The 18,951-nt window shown below is 35.2% G+C and overlaps 2 protein-coding genes across 5 annotated transcripts in view; one reads left to right on the plus strand and one right to left on the minus strand.

The window, feature by feature from the left end:
- The window catches only part of LOC123523113 (protein TALPID3-like), a 140,335-nt gene extending 133,170 nt beyond the window's left edge, over nt 1–7,165 (minus strand). For all 3 annotated transcript variants that reach the window (XM_053545578.1, XM_053545585.1, XM_053545576.1), the window contains exons 1-5: nt 7,056–7,165; nt 5,165–5,203; nt 4,327–4,796; nt 2,976–3,930; nt 351–563 (exon numbers count right to left, since the gene is read on the minus strand). In XM_053545578.1, coding sequence (XP_053401553.1) covers nt 351–563; nt 2,976–3,930; nt 4,327–4,796; nt 5,165–5,195 — 1,669 coding nt within the window. In that variant the 5' untranslated portion in view covers nt 5,196–5,203; nt 7,056–7,165. The remainder of the gene's footprint in view (nt 1–350; nt 564–2,975; nt 3,931–4,326; nt 4,797–5,164; nt 5,204–7,055) is intronic.
- Nucleotides 7,108–15,369, plus strand: LOC123540693 (mitochondrial import inner membrane translocase subunit Tim9-like). 2 transcript variants are annotated; one of them, XM_045325932.2, is made up of 4 exons: nt 7,108–7,246; nt 9,621–9,684; nt 13,526–13,621; nt 14,827–15,369. In XM_045325932.2, the coding sequence occupies exons 2-4, from the start codon at nt 9,625–9,627 to the stop codon at nt 14,956–14,958; spliced, it is 288 nt and encodes a 95-aa protein (XP_045181867.1). In that variant the 5' UTR covers nt 7,108–7,246; nt 9,621–9,624; the 3' UTR covers nt 14,959–15,369. The 2 variants fall into 2 exon arrangements, with proteins under 2 accessions (XP_045181867.1, XP_045181858.1); XM_045325923.2 differs by lacking the exon at nt 7,108–7,246 and adding an exon at nt 7,411–7,508.
- Nucleotides 15,370–18,951: the final 3,582 nt, after the last annotated feature.

The raw sequence follows: 18,951 nt of genomic DNA on the forward strand, positions 1-18,951 counted from the left end.
GTGCTTCCGGCAGGATATTGAAAATGTACTCGGACATACTGGACACGACTTATTCTGCCTTTGCAAGCAGTGTAGATCATGATCAGTCTGCACTATTTGCTATTCAGCCAGTATCTTTTTGGTAAGCACCCCTTTAAACAGTTAATGGTACTGTCCAAATTGGAAGATGGACAAGTTAATTATAGAAATTTAGCAGGGTAAGGGTTAAATCATGTCTACTTGACAAGCTGCTTGAAAATTTTCAATTCTGAACTAATTCTGAAAATTGCAATATCCTATTGTAATTCATACACAACACAACATGACTTCTCAGAGCTTGCAAGTGAAATATGAATTTATATGGACAATACCTAAAGTCTTCCCTCGTTCATCTGCAAGTGGTCCTCTGTCGTCCCGGAGTTTGTATCCTGTACTGTGATAGCTCTCTATAGGTGGAGCCGTTTTTGTTACAATATCACTAACACTTGATGCTGGTGACAGGGAATTCTTTGCTGACACAGTAACAATTTTCTCTCGTACAGTAACAATCTCAGGCTGACTGCTGCTACCACTTGTATCTCGTGCTAGATAAAATGACATAAAATTTCAGAGTTTCCGTTATACTAGTATGTAAGATCTTCTACTTCATACTAATTTATTTTAGCTTAATTATGATGAAAGCTTAAAGCTTATTTGAACCACTCTCGAGTCCGCTTCCTAGAAAAACCAGTAAAGGTGTCATATGAGAAGTCATGGTCATGACCCAAATGGGGCTCAAACCCACGACCCGAGCTGAGCAGCCGACACCTTAACCACTAGACCACCACTCCCCTAGGCTGTCTGACATGTCTGATCAAAATTCATTTGGACTGGTAAAAATTTGAAAACTTTTATATATATATACACAAAAAAGAGAAATATCTTATTTGTCTGGTAAAGGTTGGCTTACTTTTGTGAACTTTGAAACTTTTTCTTCATACAGTGTAATAAATGTAATTATATTGACAGGAAAATATTATAACCTGTATTACGACACGTTCAGTGAATGTATTACGACACGTTGACTGAATGCCAACAAAGTTAAATTTTTGGAATACTATATGATTACATGTACAATATACACATTTACACCTTATAAATCAAACTGCTTCCAAATTTCTTAAATCTGTAATTGAACTTTTAAAAACACACAAACCCTAACACATGCCAATACCTGATATAGATATTTAATATAAAAGCTAACAGAATACAAAGAAAAGCCCAATTCAGGGTTGGAAAATGTCTGCTGAATGCTTATGAAAATACAAATCTTACGACATTACAACTAAATTTAATATACAAAATGAATATACTGTGAAATCATTAATATTCATGAATGGGTGACAAATTTTCGTGAATTTTGTGGACGAGTTAATCCAGGACAAGAGGGCCATGATGGCCCTATATCGCTCACCTGTTATCATTGCACTTGAGGACAAGAAGGTCCTCAGAAAAAATATCTAAGTCCAAAGGACAGGAACAAGAAAGGGAAGAAATTTAACCAAAAAGAAAAAAAAATTCTTATAAGGTACAGATATGTCAAAATACACCTAAAAATTGGAGGTACCATCCATGTTGTACCACAGAAAAGTGGTCTCGGTTTTTCCCTATGGCAAATAATAAAAAAGTTACTAAAAATAAGCTATTTATAGTAATGTAAAAGGGAAGTAATTAAAAAAAAATTATTGTAAGTGAACAAAAGAAGGATCTGCCAAATTAATCTGTTGACATAAATGAAATTTCTGATCAGTATCTTCATTAGTTACAGAGATATACCCATTTTAATTTGAAATAAAGGGAGGTAATTTGACATAAAATCAGTCCATAGTTATCTACCCTGATTGGCTCAGTCTAACTAATGACAATAATGAAATTTCAAATAAGTCCTATAAGAACTTACTGATATAAACCATTTTGATTACAATCAGGGGAGAGAAGCAGATATAAAATAACTCTGGAACCTACGATTGGATCTGATTTGTCATGGAATCCAAGATTTATTGTTGTTGAAGATATTTTGGAAGTTTGTATCAAATAAAACCATAAATGAAGTCTCTATATGGCTGCAAAAGCCAAAATAGCCATTTTTGGACCTTTAAGGGGCCATAACTCTGGAACCCATGATGGAATCTGGCCAGTTCAACAATGGAACCAAGATCTTGTGGTGATACAAGTTGTGTGCAAGTTTGGTTAAAATCAAATCATAAATGAAGCTGCTATTGTGCAAACAAGGTCAAAATAGCTAATTTTGGCCCTTTCAGGGGCCATAACTCTGGAACCCACTATAGGATCTGGCCAGTTCAAGAAAGGAACCGAGATCTTATGGTGACACAAGTTTTGTGCAAGTTTGATTAAATTCAAATCATAAATGAAGCTGCTATTGTGCAGACAAGGTCAAAATAGCTAATAGTGGCCCTTTCAGGAGCCATAACTCTGGAACGCATAATGGAATCTGGCCAGTTCAAGAAAGGAACCAAGATCTTATGGTGACACAAGTTGTGTGCCAGTTTGGTAAAAATCAAATCATAAATAAAGCTGCTATTGTGCAGACAAGGTCAAAATAGCTAATTTTGGCCCTTTCAGGGGCCATAACTCTGGAACCCATAATGGGATCTGGCCAGTTCAATAAAGGAACTGAGATCTTATGGTGATACAAGTTGTGTGCAAGTTTGGTTAAAATAAAATCATAAATGAAACCACTATTGTACAGACAAGAAATTGTTGACGCACGGACGGACGACGGACAAAGGGTGATCACAAAAGCTCACCTTGTCACTATGTGACAGGTGAGCTAAAAAAGAACAGAGAACAAGTAAAACTCCAATTCATTTGAAGTTTTAAAGTTGAAAACCATGAAGTCATATTCCCACAAAATAGCCATTTAGACTCAAACCACGAAATTTCAAGCCCGAGAAATAAAATGATTCCACATTAATTCATTGTTCTAAAATATATACCATGTGCTGTTATTATTTCAACGCTTTCTTCCAGTTCTTGCAACAGATTCTTTCTTTCTGGTATAACAGCATTTTTACCAGGTTCCTCAATCCTTGTCTGAGATTTCTGAGGGGTATGTCTTTCAACGTAATATTTTGGTGTACTTATAAACTGCATAGTTGACTCGGAAGTTTGTCTATCTTTTGCAGAGTTATTTCTATTTGCTGCATTACCTGTAGCTATATCTGCACTTTTGGAGCTGCCCGTACTTGACTGAGATTTCTTATCAAATTTATCATCTTTAAGTATATGGCCATTAGTTCTGGGTTTTGTTTTTGTTACCATGTTAACATCCTCATAAGCCTTTTCCGCAGATTTTCGAACTTTTTCAACTTTAAACTGATCCTTGCTATCAATGTCACGTGGAAAACCCCTCTCGACTGGAAATTTATCTCCATTTGAGTCATTAGAGCTGGTTACAACCTCTTTTTCAGTGTCTTTTCCCTGAGTGAGTCTACCTTTAGTTACTATGTTATGAGAAACACCAGTTCTTGTGCTCTGTTTGCCATTAACTCCAAGCAAAGCAGACGGCACTTTTCCATCACTTGAAGCTGAAGATCTTGGACTACCTTCTTCAAATGGTGGTTTTATTTCTCGCAAATGCTTTCTTGATATTTTCACTTTGTGCGGACCAGCTGTATTAAAATTTTCAACACCAAAGGAAGTTTTTGAACACTTGGAAGATCCGCTTGAACTTCCATTATTTCCGTTCTGTCCATCGGCAAGAATGCTATGCTCGCTTTTATCTAAAGTTGATCTAATTAGAACATCACTGGCAGTGGTGCTAACATCAGAGATTTGTTCGTGTAAGCTGCCATCTGTTGGTGAGGTCAAGGTTTTTCCCCTTGATTTATCTTCACTGACAGTTTGTGTTTTACTGATAACTCCACTGTCATGACTGGTATCTTGAACCTGCTGCAAATATTAGAAGTCAAATAGACAATTAATCATAATATCATTATTATTTCAAGCTGAACTCATAATTACTTGTTTATTCCATATTTATAAAGTGATGTAAAGTGATGCAGTGTCTCTTTCACAAATTTTCCTGAAGGTAACAGGAAATCTTATAGAACAGTACTTATTTCTTCAAATAAAATGTGACTCAAGTGTTTTAGCCTTTTCTAATGCATTAGCCATTCTACATACAAATGTATAAATACCTGAGGCAGAATAAATTCTATTTACTGAAATATTCAAACTGAAATATAGCCTAACTCACTGACTGAGAAAAAAAGGTAGCACGTCTTTTAAAGTAGCAATTTCTTTCAGATTTTTCGTCCTTATAAAAAGGAGACATCCTAAATTTACCTGAGAAACTTTAGAGTCTCCCACAGACCTTCCACTGTGTTGGGACCGGTCACTGCGTATAGACTGTTTGCTCTGATGTGATCTTACAGAATGACCTGATTCTGCTGAGTGCCTACTCTGTGCTGATTTTACAGACCGGTCACTGTCCAAATGACCAATAGTTCCAGACTGGTCACTTTGTAAATGACCACTATGAGCTGACCTTACTGAACGATCACTGTTCAACTGACCATGAGCTGAGTTTTCTGATCTGTCAGTGCCAATCTGTCCACTACGGGTAGATCTCTCTGACCGGTCACTATGGATGGACTGACCCAGCTGGTCACTGTGATGGGATTTCTTTGATCCTTGGCTACTTGCAGAATGTGATGATTTATTCAAAGCTTTTACAGCAGCGTCAGTGATTGTTAACAGTTCTAACATACTCTTCTGACCACCTCCTGAACTCTTACTGTCCATAGAAGTGTTACCTGCAAAAAGAAATACATGTGTATATATACAGTTTTACTAATGCTTGTCCCCATAATATATTCAAACATTGCAATAAAATAACCAATTCAATCATCATTCAGAAATAAGTCATGAAGTACCCATTACTTTTAGACATTGTTTTTAAAAGAAAACTGTAGACCTGCATTAAATCACCAAGAAATTTAATATGCACCATATCTAAAAAGATGTTCAAGTGTGAAAACATTCATAAAAGTTTTTCAACCACTACTGGTGAATTATCTCCATCACTGTAAAACTTTTTTTGAAGTAATTTTTGTTTTCATTTTTCTGAGTAGCCTAACAATTAGAGAGTTCTTATATTCTAGTACATATGAATATGTTATACCAGAATGTGGTCTTGATTCTTCTGAAGCCATCTCTATGTCTGAAAATATTAGGAATAAAAGAATCAAATAAATAACAATACAACATCACAACAAAGTTTTTTCTTAAGGGCCACTTAATTACACTGATATTTTGTATTGGAAAGTATGAAATACTATAAACTAGTCAACTTATTTATCATTTAGTATAGAATGTTGAAAATTACAGGGAAATCGGTCAATTAATTGCCAAATTGATCAATTGATTGTGAAATGATGGGAAAATACCTGAGTATTACTAACTGGACATGTACGGCTACATGTAGTTCTCCTGCAAATTAAATCATGCTCGACAGTTGTGAAACACATTCATATAAATATATTTATATCCTTTTCTCGTTATTCCAAGCCCCTTAACTGGTATTTCAGGTCTTGTCAGGAATAGATTTAAGTTTCAAAAGAGATTTTGCTATACTTTGATACTCCAATATCTAAACTTAAAGAAAAATCCACACAAAGAAAATTTCTATGGATTGTTGCCAAATAACAATCCAGGCTTCAACATGATGACCCTTACCCTCTGAAACAGCCAGCTGCTTTCTTGTTGAACCGAGACTTACGATCATTTGAACTGGCTAGATCTCTAAAACTAACGCTTTTTTTGGAAAAAGTTCCTTTTTTAAATTAAGAACAGAATATATAATTGTTTGCAGACAAAACAGTGTTACAGCAAGTGTTTACTGTTTCTTACAAGAAGACCTATATATTATCACAGTGATTTTAGATAAGCAAATTTTGTGCCAAATTTTTCTGTTGTGTATATTTCTATTTTAATGTAAATAATACTATTTTCTTTTTATTCCTTTTTAGCTATTATAAGGTTTGCCACAACATGCATAAAGTTTCAAAACAGGAAGTAGCTGCAGGTGCTAATTTTCAAAAGGCTCAGATCAATGAGAATGCTCGGAATTACGAGAAAGAGGTATATGACACTACATAAACTAGATGCTTTTGCAGAAAATTGCTTGTCCAAGAAATACGAGAATAGAGCCGAGCATGATGTTGTGCACTAAAATTTATCGGGACACAGACATTACCATCAGTGGTTAAAGTGGTTATATTAAATAAAAATACTTGCTATAAAATTCAACTGCGCCACGGCCGAGAGGGCAACTTTAGGCGCTGGTTCAGAGTATTATGTTTTTGTCAGGGCACAGGTTCGCTCCCCGCTATGGGCCATCATTTTTCCTTTTTTTTTGAAATGTAATATTTTTATAATTATTCTTTTTTTTTTTTTTTTTTACGATATAATCTCAAATTAAAAAAAAAGTCATTAAAAAAAATGAGACCGTCCATAGTGGGAAAAAGACCCGCGCCCTGACAAAAAAAGAGTATTCTAAACAAGTGCCTAAAGTTACCCTCTCAGCCACCACAGCAGTTCACTTTTGTAGGGAGCATTTTTATTATAACCACTGATGATATCGTCTGTATCCTGGCTCTATTGTTAAATTTGACTGTGCAACACCTACCAAGCTCGGATCTATTCTTGTATTCCTTGGACAAGCAATTTGTACTAAAACGCTCGGAAGTATATTATCTTAGTTTTTATTGCATTCATAGTAAAAATGCTGAATTTGTTACAAAACATACAAAAAGGCTATTCAATGTTTGTGATATATGTCATGTGCTCAATGCATTTTAAAAGATTAAAAATAATGGCTGATATCTGGCAGGGGCGGAGTTGGGAGGGGGGCTTGACCTCCAAGTGTCTGTGTAAGATGTCAGTCAGATGCTAAATTTTATGAAATTCATTATGTTGACTCAGGATCAAACATAGGCTTATCATTAAAAAATTCGATATAAACTGTCAAAAATTAAAACTGCTACACCATGGCAGTTTCACAAATTGGTTACCTTTCAGACAGGCTATCACTTGCGATGAACTGACCAGTTAAATGTTATAAACAACCGTTCCATTTTCTATTTTCCATGTTATGTTTTCAACTACCCGCCGCCATGTCTAAACAAATTCCATTACCTTGCACATAATGTAACGAGCGTCTTCATTGGCTATTTCTTCGGAATTTCCATTTTAAGTCGTAAAGGCAAGTTACTTGATTTCTCAATTGTTAACTTTTATTTTTGAAATTACATTCACATAAATGCATACCATTTATCATACTAATTTTCCTAGAAAATAACGCTTTAGGTCTGTACTTTAAGTTTAATGTTGATTTACAACATACCTTTTGGCCAATCAAAATTTGGCTTTCATTTTACCCATTCGGATCAACTTACGGCAAACCTTGTCAAAACTTGACAGAACACGTGAAAAAATTGAATTTTGCTATTTCATTAAGACAGCAGGTATATGCATTGACCTTTGATAAACATCAGATCCAAAGATGTTCCTGTTGAAATTATATTCAGTTGAAAATCTTTAAAGAACAGTAAAATTGTTAAAATGACACGAACCAAATAAAAAGAATTGCCTCAACTCTTATAGGGGTCAAAAAGTAGGTCACACGGAGGTCATTTTTCAGACTCGCCCAGTTACATCAATGCAGCTTTAAAATTGCATTCAAAAACCCTGTTGATCTAGATTATACAGCCAGATTCGGCCCATTTGGTCAATATTATAATATATGATAAAAATATGGAAGTGTCTAGCCGTCGGGTAACCGGACGTCTAGTGGTTACTTGACGACTAGCAAATCCTCAGGGGATTTTCTAGCTGTCCAGTAATTGATTTCTTAATGTGTAAGTAATGTTTTTATATAGTTTTAAGTAGATATGGTCGGTTTTTGGTTATCTCGAGGAGGAGCTTGGGCGTTGCGTTAAGGGTGCTTCATCCGATCGTATATATTTTTTTGTTTGTGTAGATTAATATACTTAATTGTTTCAATTTAAAACATTGAATACTGTTGGAAATTTTCTTAAGTAGTTTTTAGCCCGACTATACGAAGTATATGGAGAGCTGTCCTACTCGCCTCAGCGTCAGTGTCTTTCCGCGTCCCCACCTTGGTTTAAGTTTTTTTACACTTTCTCTTTTTTCTCCTTATCTCTGTAATTACTTGATGGATTTGCTTTAAACTTGAAATAGTTATTCCTCATCATCACCCACATCATCTGGCATAAGGGCCATAACTCTCACACCAATATTTCATGAATTATCCGCCTTTTTACTTAGAATTTCAGGTTATAATTTTGGTGCACTTTCACTCTATCTTAGTTATTACTATATGGATTTGATTCAGATCTAAAATAGTTGTTCCACATCATCACCAACATCATATGACACAAGATCCATAACTCTAGCGCCAATTTTTCATGAATTATGCCCCCTTTTTACTTGAATTTTCAGGTTAAAGTTTTGGTGCACTTTCACTCTATCTCAGTTAAAACGAAATGAATTTGATTCAAACTTAAAATAATTGTTCCACATCATCACCCACATCATATGACACAAGGTCCATAACGCTGGCACCAATTTTTCATGAATTATTCCCCCTAGTCATCATATCACACAAGATGCATAACTCTGGCACCAAATTTTCATGATTATGCCCCCTTTTACTTAGAATTTAAGGTTAATTTTGATGCATTTTCACTATCTCAGTAATTACTAAATGCCCCCTTTTTGCTTATAATTATACTTATTTAGTGTTTTGATACACTTTATCTTTATCTCTCTTATTACTTAATATTTTTGACACAGACTCAAGCTATTGTGCAATATCTTCATCCACCATTGGAGTCATTAAACACTGCAGTGACAGCTCCAGCTTCCTCAGATGTGCCCAGTTTCACTATCCAGCATGAAATAGTTGAGCGCGCTGTCTCCTGTGACAACTCCTATTGTGAAATTGTGTGAAATTATTCCTAAAATTGTTGACGTACCTAAAATCAATAATATTATAGTAAATGGGTGCTGGATTTATTTTTGGGTCCTGGACAAATAACACTGCTATATAACATATAACATGTATAACATTTCAGTTTCATCCCAGTTACATTTTTTCTAAATCTTAATTGGTTAACCATGGTGTCAACATTGACACATTCTGATGTTGCAGTTACCTAGCTGTATGTAACACACATACAGTTTAATTAGAATATGCTTTTAGCCACTGCTAGAAAAAAAGAAAACGAGTAGAACAGATTTCATTTAGGTTAATTTTTAACTAATTTCAAAGCTATAACTTAAAATTAAGTAAATGTTTGTCTGTGTTATTAAAGGTAATGAGCCTACATGGGTAACAACGATTTTAAGTGATTTACGCATGCCCGTGCATGAATGCAAAGTCATGATGCTTGTTTTAGAATTGATATCAAAAGAATGCTGAAACCCCCATACAAAGAATACCTATTCACGAGGAAGTTGTCAGTTGTCATTATGGGTCTGTTACATTATTAGTTCTTTCTGTAATTTTCTACACTCACTTTATACATTTATGTCATAATTTGATGATATTGTAGGAGAATGGCAGCAATGCAGCAAGGTATGCAGACACAGCAACAGGTAGAGGAGAGCATGAAACCAGTAAGTAAACACGGTCATTTTGTAACAAAGTAATACTTTCAAGTTCTCTAATGTTATACTGATATGTGGTTACAAGTTTGTTACTGTTTCTTATCCTTTTGGAAATTTTCAAATCAACAACGAACAAAAATATAGTACAGTCAATCCTGTGACTTGTCTGCGAAAAATGTTAATATCAGTTATGATTCTGTAATTTTTGCATGTGAATAAAGAAAACATGTTTTGGTTTTCCCATGTGTGGTCTTCATACATAGGTTTTGCTGTATTTACATTATATATCAACTTAAAGTCTAGAAACTTTCATACTAAACATGCATTTATGTCGTAAAATCACTTATTATATACCTATATAAATTCTGTAAAAACTCGGCTTGTATTTCAAAATTAAATATGAACAGACAGACAAAAATTCAATATTGTACCTTTTAAATTCCGTATTGTACCTTCCGTATTGTATGCTGCCGGACTATTTTCATTAATATGCATGACCCGACACATTTCTGTAAATAGCACACATAAAAACTTCACTAAGTTCCATTTAATATCGATAAACATTGAAGATTTCGTTCAAGAATCAAAATGGTAAAGGTATATAATAAAAGGGTCATATAACAGCAGCTAGATCTTGGACTTTTTATTCGGCTCAAGTGGATTTTGCAAGGTTGGATCACATTCTTGCGCGCCTCATGAGATCCGATCTGGCAAAATCCACTCGAGACGAATACTGCATCCCAGATCAAGCTACTGTTATAATAACCCGTTTATGTAAACTTGGACAACTTTTTATATCATACTGTACAGTAGGGCAATGGAAAGGAAGTAATGTGCCTGCATGACATTACAGTAATTTACCATAGTTACCTTTGACACTCATGTTGAATGACTGTTTTTTTTTAATATTTTTACCTCACCAGAGCACAAAGTGCTCAAGGTGAGCTATTGTGACCAGTCATTGTCCGTCGGCATGCGGTGTGCATTGTGCGGCGTCCGTCAACATTTGCCTTGTGAACACTCTAGAGGCCACATTTGTGACCCAATCTTTAAGAAACTTGGTCAGAATGTTAGTCTTGATGATCTCTAGGTCAAGTTTGAAACTGGGTCATGTTGGGTCAAAACTAGGTCAGTAGGCCAGATCAAAGGAAAAGCTTGTGAACACTCTAAAAGGCCACATTTGCGACCCAATCTTCATGAAAAACTTGGTCAGAATGTTAGTCTTGATGATCTCTAGGTCAAGTTCCAAACTGGATCATGTGGGATCAAAAACTAGGTCAGTAGGCTAGATCAAAGGAAAAGCTTGTGAACACTCTAGAGGCCACATTTGTGACCTAATCTTTATGAAACTTGGTCAGAATGTTAGTCTTGATGATCTCTAGGTCAAGTTTGAAACTAGGTCATGTGGGATCAAAACTAGGTCAGTAGGCCAGATCAAAGCAGTGTTCCAGATAATTTTTTGACCCCATGGGTAATTACCCCCACTTTTCAGAAGATGGGGGTAAATTCAAAATTCCAAACTCGGATAAAGGGTAATTTTAGCAATACTTACCGTTACTATAGAGACAAAGACAGACATTATAACAACACCATAAACTGTCCTTTTCAGTAAGTTTTTATCCAAGGATACGATTTTTTCCAACTTTCAATGGTAGATTATGTGACAGCCACATGCGACTTTTTATTTTTTAAAACGGCAGAAATAATGTCTTCGATTATTGGTTGCACCAAGCTCTTAGTCGGTAGAGGTGTTTTAACCACAAAAAACTTATCAATTTTTCTCTGTTTTGCTTCGGAAGCCATGATAAAAAATAATGTGTTTACTTTCGTTTTAATACAACGATCAAACGCTTGATTTTGATAAGTAAATACATAAAATTTCTAGAGCGCCTAGACGACGCAGATGTTCAAGTAGACTAGTTTACGGTTTCTAAGACAGGTAGAACGTTTTAGCGAAGTTAATAATGGTTACCCGTCGCATTGTTTATACGGAAGTAGTGATCAGCTGTTTTCAACATGTTTTCATTTAAATATAATTAAGGTACGCTTCAAGTTTTAATGTCGTGCGTAAGTTCAAAGTCATGTACGTATAATGTACGCATCAAAATGAAATCATGTGCGTTTTTAGTTGATTTTTATGCGTAAAATACGCCGATACGCAGCTTATCTGGAACACTGTCAAAGGAAAAGCTTGTGAACACTCTAAAAGGCCACATTTGCGACCCAATCTTCATGAAACTTGGTCAGAATGTTAGTCTTGATAATCTCTAGGTCAAGTTCCAAACTGGATTATGTGAGATCAAAAACTAGGTCAGTAGGCCAGATCAAAGGAAAAGCTTGTGAACACTCTAGAGGCCATATTTGTGACCCCATATTTATGAAACTTGGTCAGAATGTTTGTCTTGATGATCTCTAGGCCAAGTTTGAATCTGGGTGATGTGGGTTCAAAAACTAGGTCAGTAGACCAGATCAAAGGAAAAACTTGTGAACATGCTAGAGGCCAATGTTTTGACTCAATCTTTATGAAATTTGGTTAGAATGTTTGTCTTGATGATCTTTAGGTCAGGTTGGAATTTGGGTCATGTGGGGTCAAAAATTAGGTCAGTAGGCCAGATCAAATGAAAGCATGTGAACACTCTAGAGGTCACAGTTGTGACCCAATATTTATGAAACTTTGTCAGAATGTTTGCCTTGATGGTCTCTAGGTCAACTTTGAAACTGGGTCATGCAGGGTCAAAGAGTAGGTCAGTAGGCCAGATCAAAAGAAAAGCTTGTGAACACTCTATAGACCACAGTTGTTACTCTTTAATCTGGGTCATTTAGGTTCAAAAACTAGGTCACATGGTCAGATCAAAGGAAAAGTTTGTGAATACTCTAAAGGCTACAGTTGGGACTCAATCTTTATGAAACTTGGTCAGAATGTTAGTCTTGATGATCTCTAGGTTAAATTTGAAACTGGCTCGTGGGGTAAAAAACTTGGTCAGTAGGCCAGATCAACTTTGGTGAGCGATATAGGGCCACCATGGCCCTCTTGTTAAATGGTTAACCATAAATATTTTTGCCAGGCCTTTTTTGTCCATTTTATATGGTTGCCCAACAATAATGAGAATACAGGGTATAATTTGTTGTAGTAGAACATATTTTAGACACATGTTACCCAAGTGGAGTAATTTTTTTCTTCAATTTTTGCATTTATGATACTGGAGTAAAATGTCAAAGGAGTTTATCTTTTTAATTTTAAATAAATGTTCTTTAATTATGTAAAAAAAAGACATGTGAATGCAATAGTCACAGCTTATTGGTGGTGTTTAGCTCTTCCCTTAATAAAAACTTAAGGTATTGGACCCTTAATCACATGTTATGTAAATAACTTATTTTCTGTAAACAGTTTAGCATTCTCCATTTTTTTCCTGAAAGCCATGTGCATGTTGTGCTATATTGCTGTGTAAAAAATGCCAAATAGTCTAATGAGAATACAGAATCACATGGAAATTGGGTCGACAACCTTAACCCTTACCCTGCTAAATGTCTATAATGAACTTGTCCATCTTTCAATTCGGACAGTACCATTGACTGTTAAAAGGGGTGCTTACCAAAAAGATATTGACCCAATGGCGAACAGTGCAGATATTGATCAGACTGCACAGATGTGCAGGCTGGTCAAGATCTACACTGGTTGCAAAGGCAGAATCTATCATGTCTAGCATTGTTACTATTAATTTGTAAGGGTTAATTGCAAAACACTTCTTGAAAGTACTCCTTGACATGCTTTGATATAAAGTGTTTTAAATTCTAAAAACTATGTATTTCTGTTAATAAACTGACATAAATTGGATATTTATAATTACAGTTTCGGGAGTTTCTAACCCAGTATAACAGGATAACAGAGAAATGTTTCACAGACTGTGTTTCAGACTTCACAACCAAAAATATTTTAAATTCAGAGGTAAACTTTTTCATCCACTAGTCAGAAATCTTTCATAAACCTTGTAGTATAGGATGATTTTGAAACCTGTATTGACTTATTTAAGGATTCAACTTTATTATTATTATTATTATTATTATTATTAATTACTGTGAAATCATTAATATTCGTGGGGGACTAATTTTCGTGGATTTCGAGGTTAAGTCAATCCACGAAATTTAATCCCAATGAACAAGTAAAATTCCCATTGATTTTATGTTCAAAAGTTGAAATCCACGAAATCATATCCCCACGAAATTGCCGTTTTAACCAAAACCACGAAATTTCATGCCCACGAAATTAAATGATTTTACAGTATTATGTCTCCCACCACACAGTGGTGTGGGAGACATATTGATTTACTCATGTCTCTGTGTGTGTCTGTCACATATCTTGTCTGCCCTCAGCTCTAAGTCAAACATTTCTCATCTGATCTTCACTAAACATGAGCAAAATGTGTTTGCCAATAAGTCCTTGGCTAAGAACAATAACTAGCCAAATCGGCCCAGGCACTTTGGAGTTATGGTCCTTGAATTGCTGATAGGCTGGTTACTCCAATATGCGAATTACCAATAGGCCGCTTACTCCAACACGTAAACAGTATATAAAGACAGACTTACTATTCAGATGATTGATGTTAAAGCTTTTTGGCACAAATTTAGGTTTTGGCTGTAGGCAATCAATGTGAAATCATGTAATTCTGCTGGCACTAAATTTTGTTGTTTTGGGTGAAACAGCTGTTTCCTGGGAGCTTGAATTTGCTGCTTTCAAAGCATGGAGGTGATATAGATGGGAGTTACTGTTGTTGGTTGGGTTTTAATTTCATGGCTTGACACAGCCACTAGATCTACAAAATTAGTGTCGAATGAATGTTAATGATTTCACACTAGGTTAGGACATTAATTCATGGATATCAAATTCCAAAAATATAATAAAGCCATTAAAGGTGATTTTTTTCTGTTTGTAGGAATTTGTTTTATAGATTCAAACAACCATAAAACCCGTGATAATTATTCCCCATCAATAATAATTATGTACCACTTGTTTTCAAACATTGACGAATCTTCACTGATTGATAAATTATGTTAAAGGAACAGTTACACTTCTGCACTGCTGTATGTAGATTCAGGTAAAAACACAGAATTTGGAAATATTGTTCATTTTGTTATTGTTTTGTTTAATTTCAGAACTCCTGTGCATTGAACTGTTTAGAGAAAACTTTAAAAACAACTCAAAGAATATCAGAAAGATTTCAAGAACATCAGATGTTAAATGTTGACGACCCAACTGCAGCAGCTATGCAAACTATGGGCAAATGATGAATGACCTTACCTATAGTGTTTTCTAGGATAACAAAGTGTTTTGGATGATATTAGTGCATTGGTGTGAATTGGAGTGCTGCAAAGCAGGAACAATGACTCATATTTGATGCTGGTTATATCTTTCTGGTCCTGAGGTTATAAAACTAAATTTGGAGACCAGTCTACAAAATCCTCTATCTGATTGGTTGCCTCTGAGAACAGTTTTCAAACTGACCAATGTCAAGGCTACATTTTGAGACTGGTCTTCTAGCTCAATTTCATAACCTTGGACCAATGTTTTTAAAGAAGCAGTCTTGACAGAGCTGACATTTGTGTAGCTAATTATATAACAAATGGGATTTATAAACAAGGAAATCAAATAGTGTTCTGTTTTAAATGTGAAGTATAGATTCAATATTGAATTTGTTTTTAAACAAATTATTGTTGCCATGTTATGTACTGATAAAACCATGATGTCTGCAAAGATCAGTGGAGTTGAAATTTGTGCACATGCTTGGCTTTTTATCACAATACAACAGGATAAGACAGAAATATAATTTTTATTTATCCTTGCCAGTGCTAGCATTAAGCAAAAAAGTTAATACAACATTTTAGGTTGCAAACAGTTGTACAATATGTTTATCAACAAAATTATTTATATGACAGGAACCCAGATTTTATGGATTTTAAGGTAGTGTTCCAATAATGCAGATTCTGTTTGATTAGTATTTTCTGTACATGATTTCCATATTCCCCAGCTGGCAATGAGAAACCATGTGCTCAAGTAAGCTGCATTTACCATTGAAACAGGATATGAGAATACCAGTATGTTATTGCATGAAAATATTTTATTGTTATAACATTATATACTACCGATACCTTAAGAGAATGCTATTAATATTGCCCACTTTACATTATTGCTAAAATAAAATTTTGTCAGACAAGTACAGTCTGACAGTATGGAGAAAAGACAAATTAAAATAGAAATGATTAGTAGATACTGTTGAAAGATCTGTAGTTGTATTACTGCCTGTTATCATTTATATTACTACTTTCAAGAACAGATTATCTTTGAGCTCTAATGATACTGTTGAAACTTGAGCATCTCAAATTTTGATGGAATGAGTATTTTATTTTGTGATTATTGGAGTTCAGCTTGAAAATAAATCTATGCTATAGCTTTATATACATGTTTTTGTATACTTGGCATGAAGTATTCTAGATTACTTAGAAAGAAGAAAGTGTAAAAATATAATGTTTGCCAATTCTTAATATTTCTGCTTCTTTGATAAGGCATTATTTTTTTTTTACTTTGACAATGTCAATAGACTGAAAACTGACAAAAGGGACCGCAGGTTTGCTTTGACACAATTCTACTTTTATTACGATAAATTTATTTTAAACAGTTAGAATACATACATCTAGAAAGAAACTTAGCAGTACTTTAAAATTTCTTCCAGATAACTTGTGATACCAAATTTTATCTGAATCTATAAAATAGAATACAAAACTGTTACAGTTAAAATGATTATCATCAGAAAAAAGGTATTGCTCTAGAAATTTTGCGGAAACATATTGCTCTGATCATATGATAGAAAAATAAAATATCCTGAACTTTGTATAACATTTGTTCATGTTACCAATATATGTGTTCTCGTATATTAAATTACATATTGTTTTAAATTTTAAAATAACATTATTGTTATTATTAAAAGGGAAGAATGCCTTACCATTGTGTTTGTTTTATATGAAAGCCATTGTCCAGCTATAGGTAATGCTGGAAGAAATGTTTAAGTTGTGAAGACAATCAAAAAAATAATTTCTTTTCTTCTTCTTGGAAAAAAAGAGAAATAGTTTTCAGTATAAGAAAATACTGTCCAAATCAAAATCGTACAGCAATTTTTAGCTTGACTACTAAGTCGATGGAGAGCTATCCTACTGGACCTGTAGTCAGTGTCCATTTCTGCTGCTTCACCTTGGTTAAAGAATTTATGCACTTACCCTTTATCTCTATAATTAATACTTGACTGATCCGCGTCAAACATAGAATAGTTATTCCTTATCAACACCCACATCATATGGAACAAGTGCCTTGAACAATATTTCATGAACTATCCCCCTTTTACTTAAAATTTCAGTTGGGGACTCGGTGGCCGAGTGGTTAAGGTTGCTGACTTCAAATCACTTGCCCCTAATCGATGTGGGTTTGAGACTAACTCGGGGCATTGAATTCTTATTGTGAGGAAACCATTCAGCTGGCTTAAAGTTGGTGGTTCTAACCAGGTGTCCGCTTTTGACGAAATAATGCAAAGAAGGGCACCTGGGGTCTTCCAACACCATCAAAGCTGGAAAGTTGCCATATGACCTATAATTGTGTTGGTGAAACGTTAAACCCAAAAAATAAAATTTCAGGTTTATGTTCTGGTGCACTCATTCTATCGCAATTATTACTAAAAGAATTTGATTCAAACTTAAACCATTTATTCCACATCATCACTTGCATCATTTGACACAAGGTCCATAACCCTGACACCAATATGATATGATATGAATTATGCCCCCTTTTTACGAAAAATGTCAGAAAAAAGTTTTGATGCCCTTTCCCTCTATTTGAGTTAATACAGAATGTATTTGATTCAAACTCGAAAATAGTTGTTCCACAGCTCACTATCAACACAAGGGCCATTCTCTTGCACAAATATTCCATGAATATATGTCCCCTATTACTTAGAATTTCAGGCCCGCCCGCTTAGCTCAATAGGAAAAGTGCAGATCATGAGTTCGAGCCCGTGGCGACGCATATGTTTTCTGTGACGATTTGATAAAAGACTGTGTCTGAAATCATTCGTCCTCCATCTCTGATTCATGCGGGGAAGTTTGGTAGTTACTTGCGAAGAACAGGTTTTTACTGGTACAGAATCCAGGAACATAGGTTAGTTTAACTGCCTGCTGTTAAATAACTGAAATACTGTTGAAAAACGGCATTAAACAACCCCCCCCCCCTCCTCCCCCCAAAAAAAACAAGAACTTCAGGTTATTTTGATGCACTTCCACTTTATCTTTGTTATTAATTGTAAGTTCGACATCATCATCATCATATGAAAACAAGGTCCAGAACTGGTGCAAATATTTCCTGAATTATATTTGTCGGTCGTACTGATAGTGGCATGCCACCAGAGTAAATATGAGGACATGCAGCTGGAGTAAATATTTAGGCATGATACTTGAGTAAAAAGTAAGGCATGCTGACTAAGTAAATATTGAGAAGTGCTGCATGTGCAATGATGCTGCAGTAAATTTAGGGGTATCCTGCTTAAGATAAGTATATACTGGTAAGGGATATTTACTGCTCATGAACATTTTTCTTGACTCAACTTATGAGCATTTTGGTTGACTCAGTTGGTACCCATGCTGCTTGACTCAGTGCATGAGCATGATACTTGACTCAGTCTATGAGCTTGCTGCATACTGATTGACTTCATGTAGGTATGCTTCATGACCCAACCTATGAGTATGCCGCTTCACTCAATCTATGGGCACGATTCTTCACTTAATATATGGGTATGCTGCTTGACTCAATCTGATGACTTGCTTCTTGACTCAATCTATGATCATGCTGCTTGACTCAGTACATGAGCAGGCTGCTTGACTTAGTCTATGGGCATGCTGTGGCACTAAGTCTATGAGCATGCTATTTTACTCGGTCTATGGGCATGCTGCTCGACTCAGTCTATGAACTAGCTTCTTGACTCAATCTAAGGACATACTGCTTCACTCGTTCTATTGGCATGTTGCCAGACTTGGACTGTAATTGGCAAGCTGCTAGTGTCAGTCTGTCACGCTGGTTGAATCAAGTTACAGGTATGTTTCTTGACTCGGACATCCTGCTGAACGCAATTTATGGGCATGCTGCTTGACTGGACCTATAGACATACTGCTCGACTCTGTCTAAGGGCATGCTTCTTGGCTCAATCTATGAGCATTATGCTTTGACTCAATCTATTGACATGT

Source organism: Mercenaria mercenaria, chromosome 1, assembly GCF_021730395.1.
Source record: "Mercenaria mercenaria strain notata chromosome 1, MADL_Memer_1, whole genome shotgun sequence".
In the NCBI taxonomy this organism is placed as follows: Eukaryota; Metazoa; Mollusca; class Bivalvia; order Venerida; family Veneridae; genus Mercenaria; species Mercenaria mercenaria.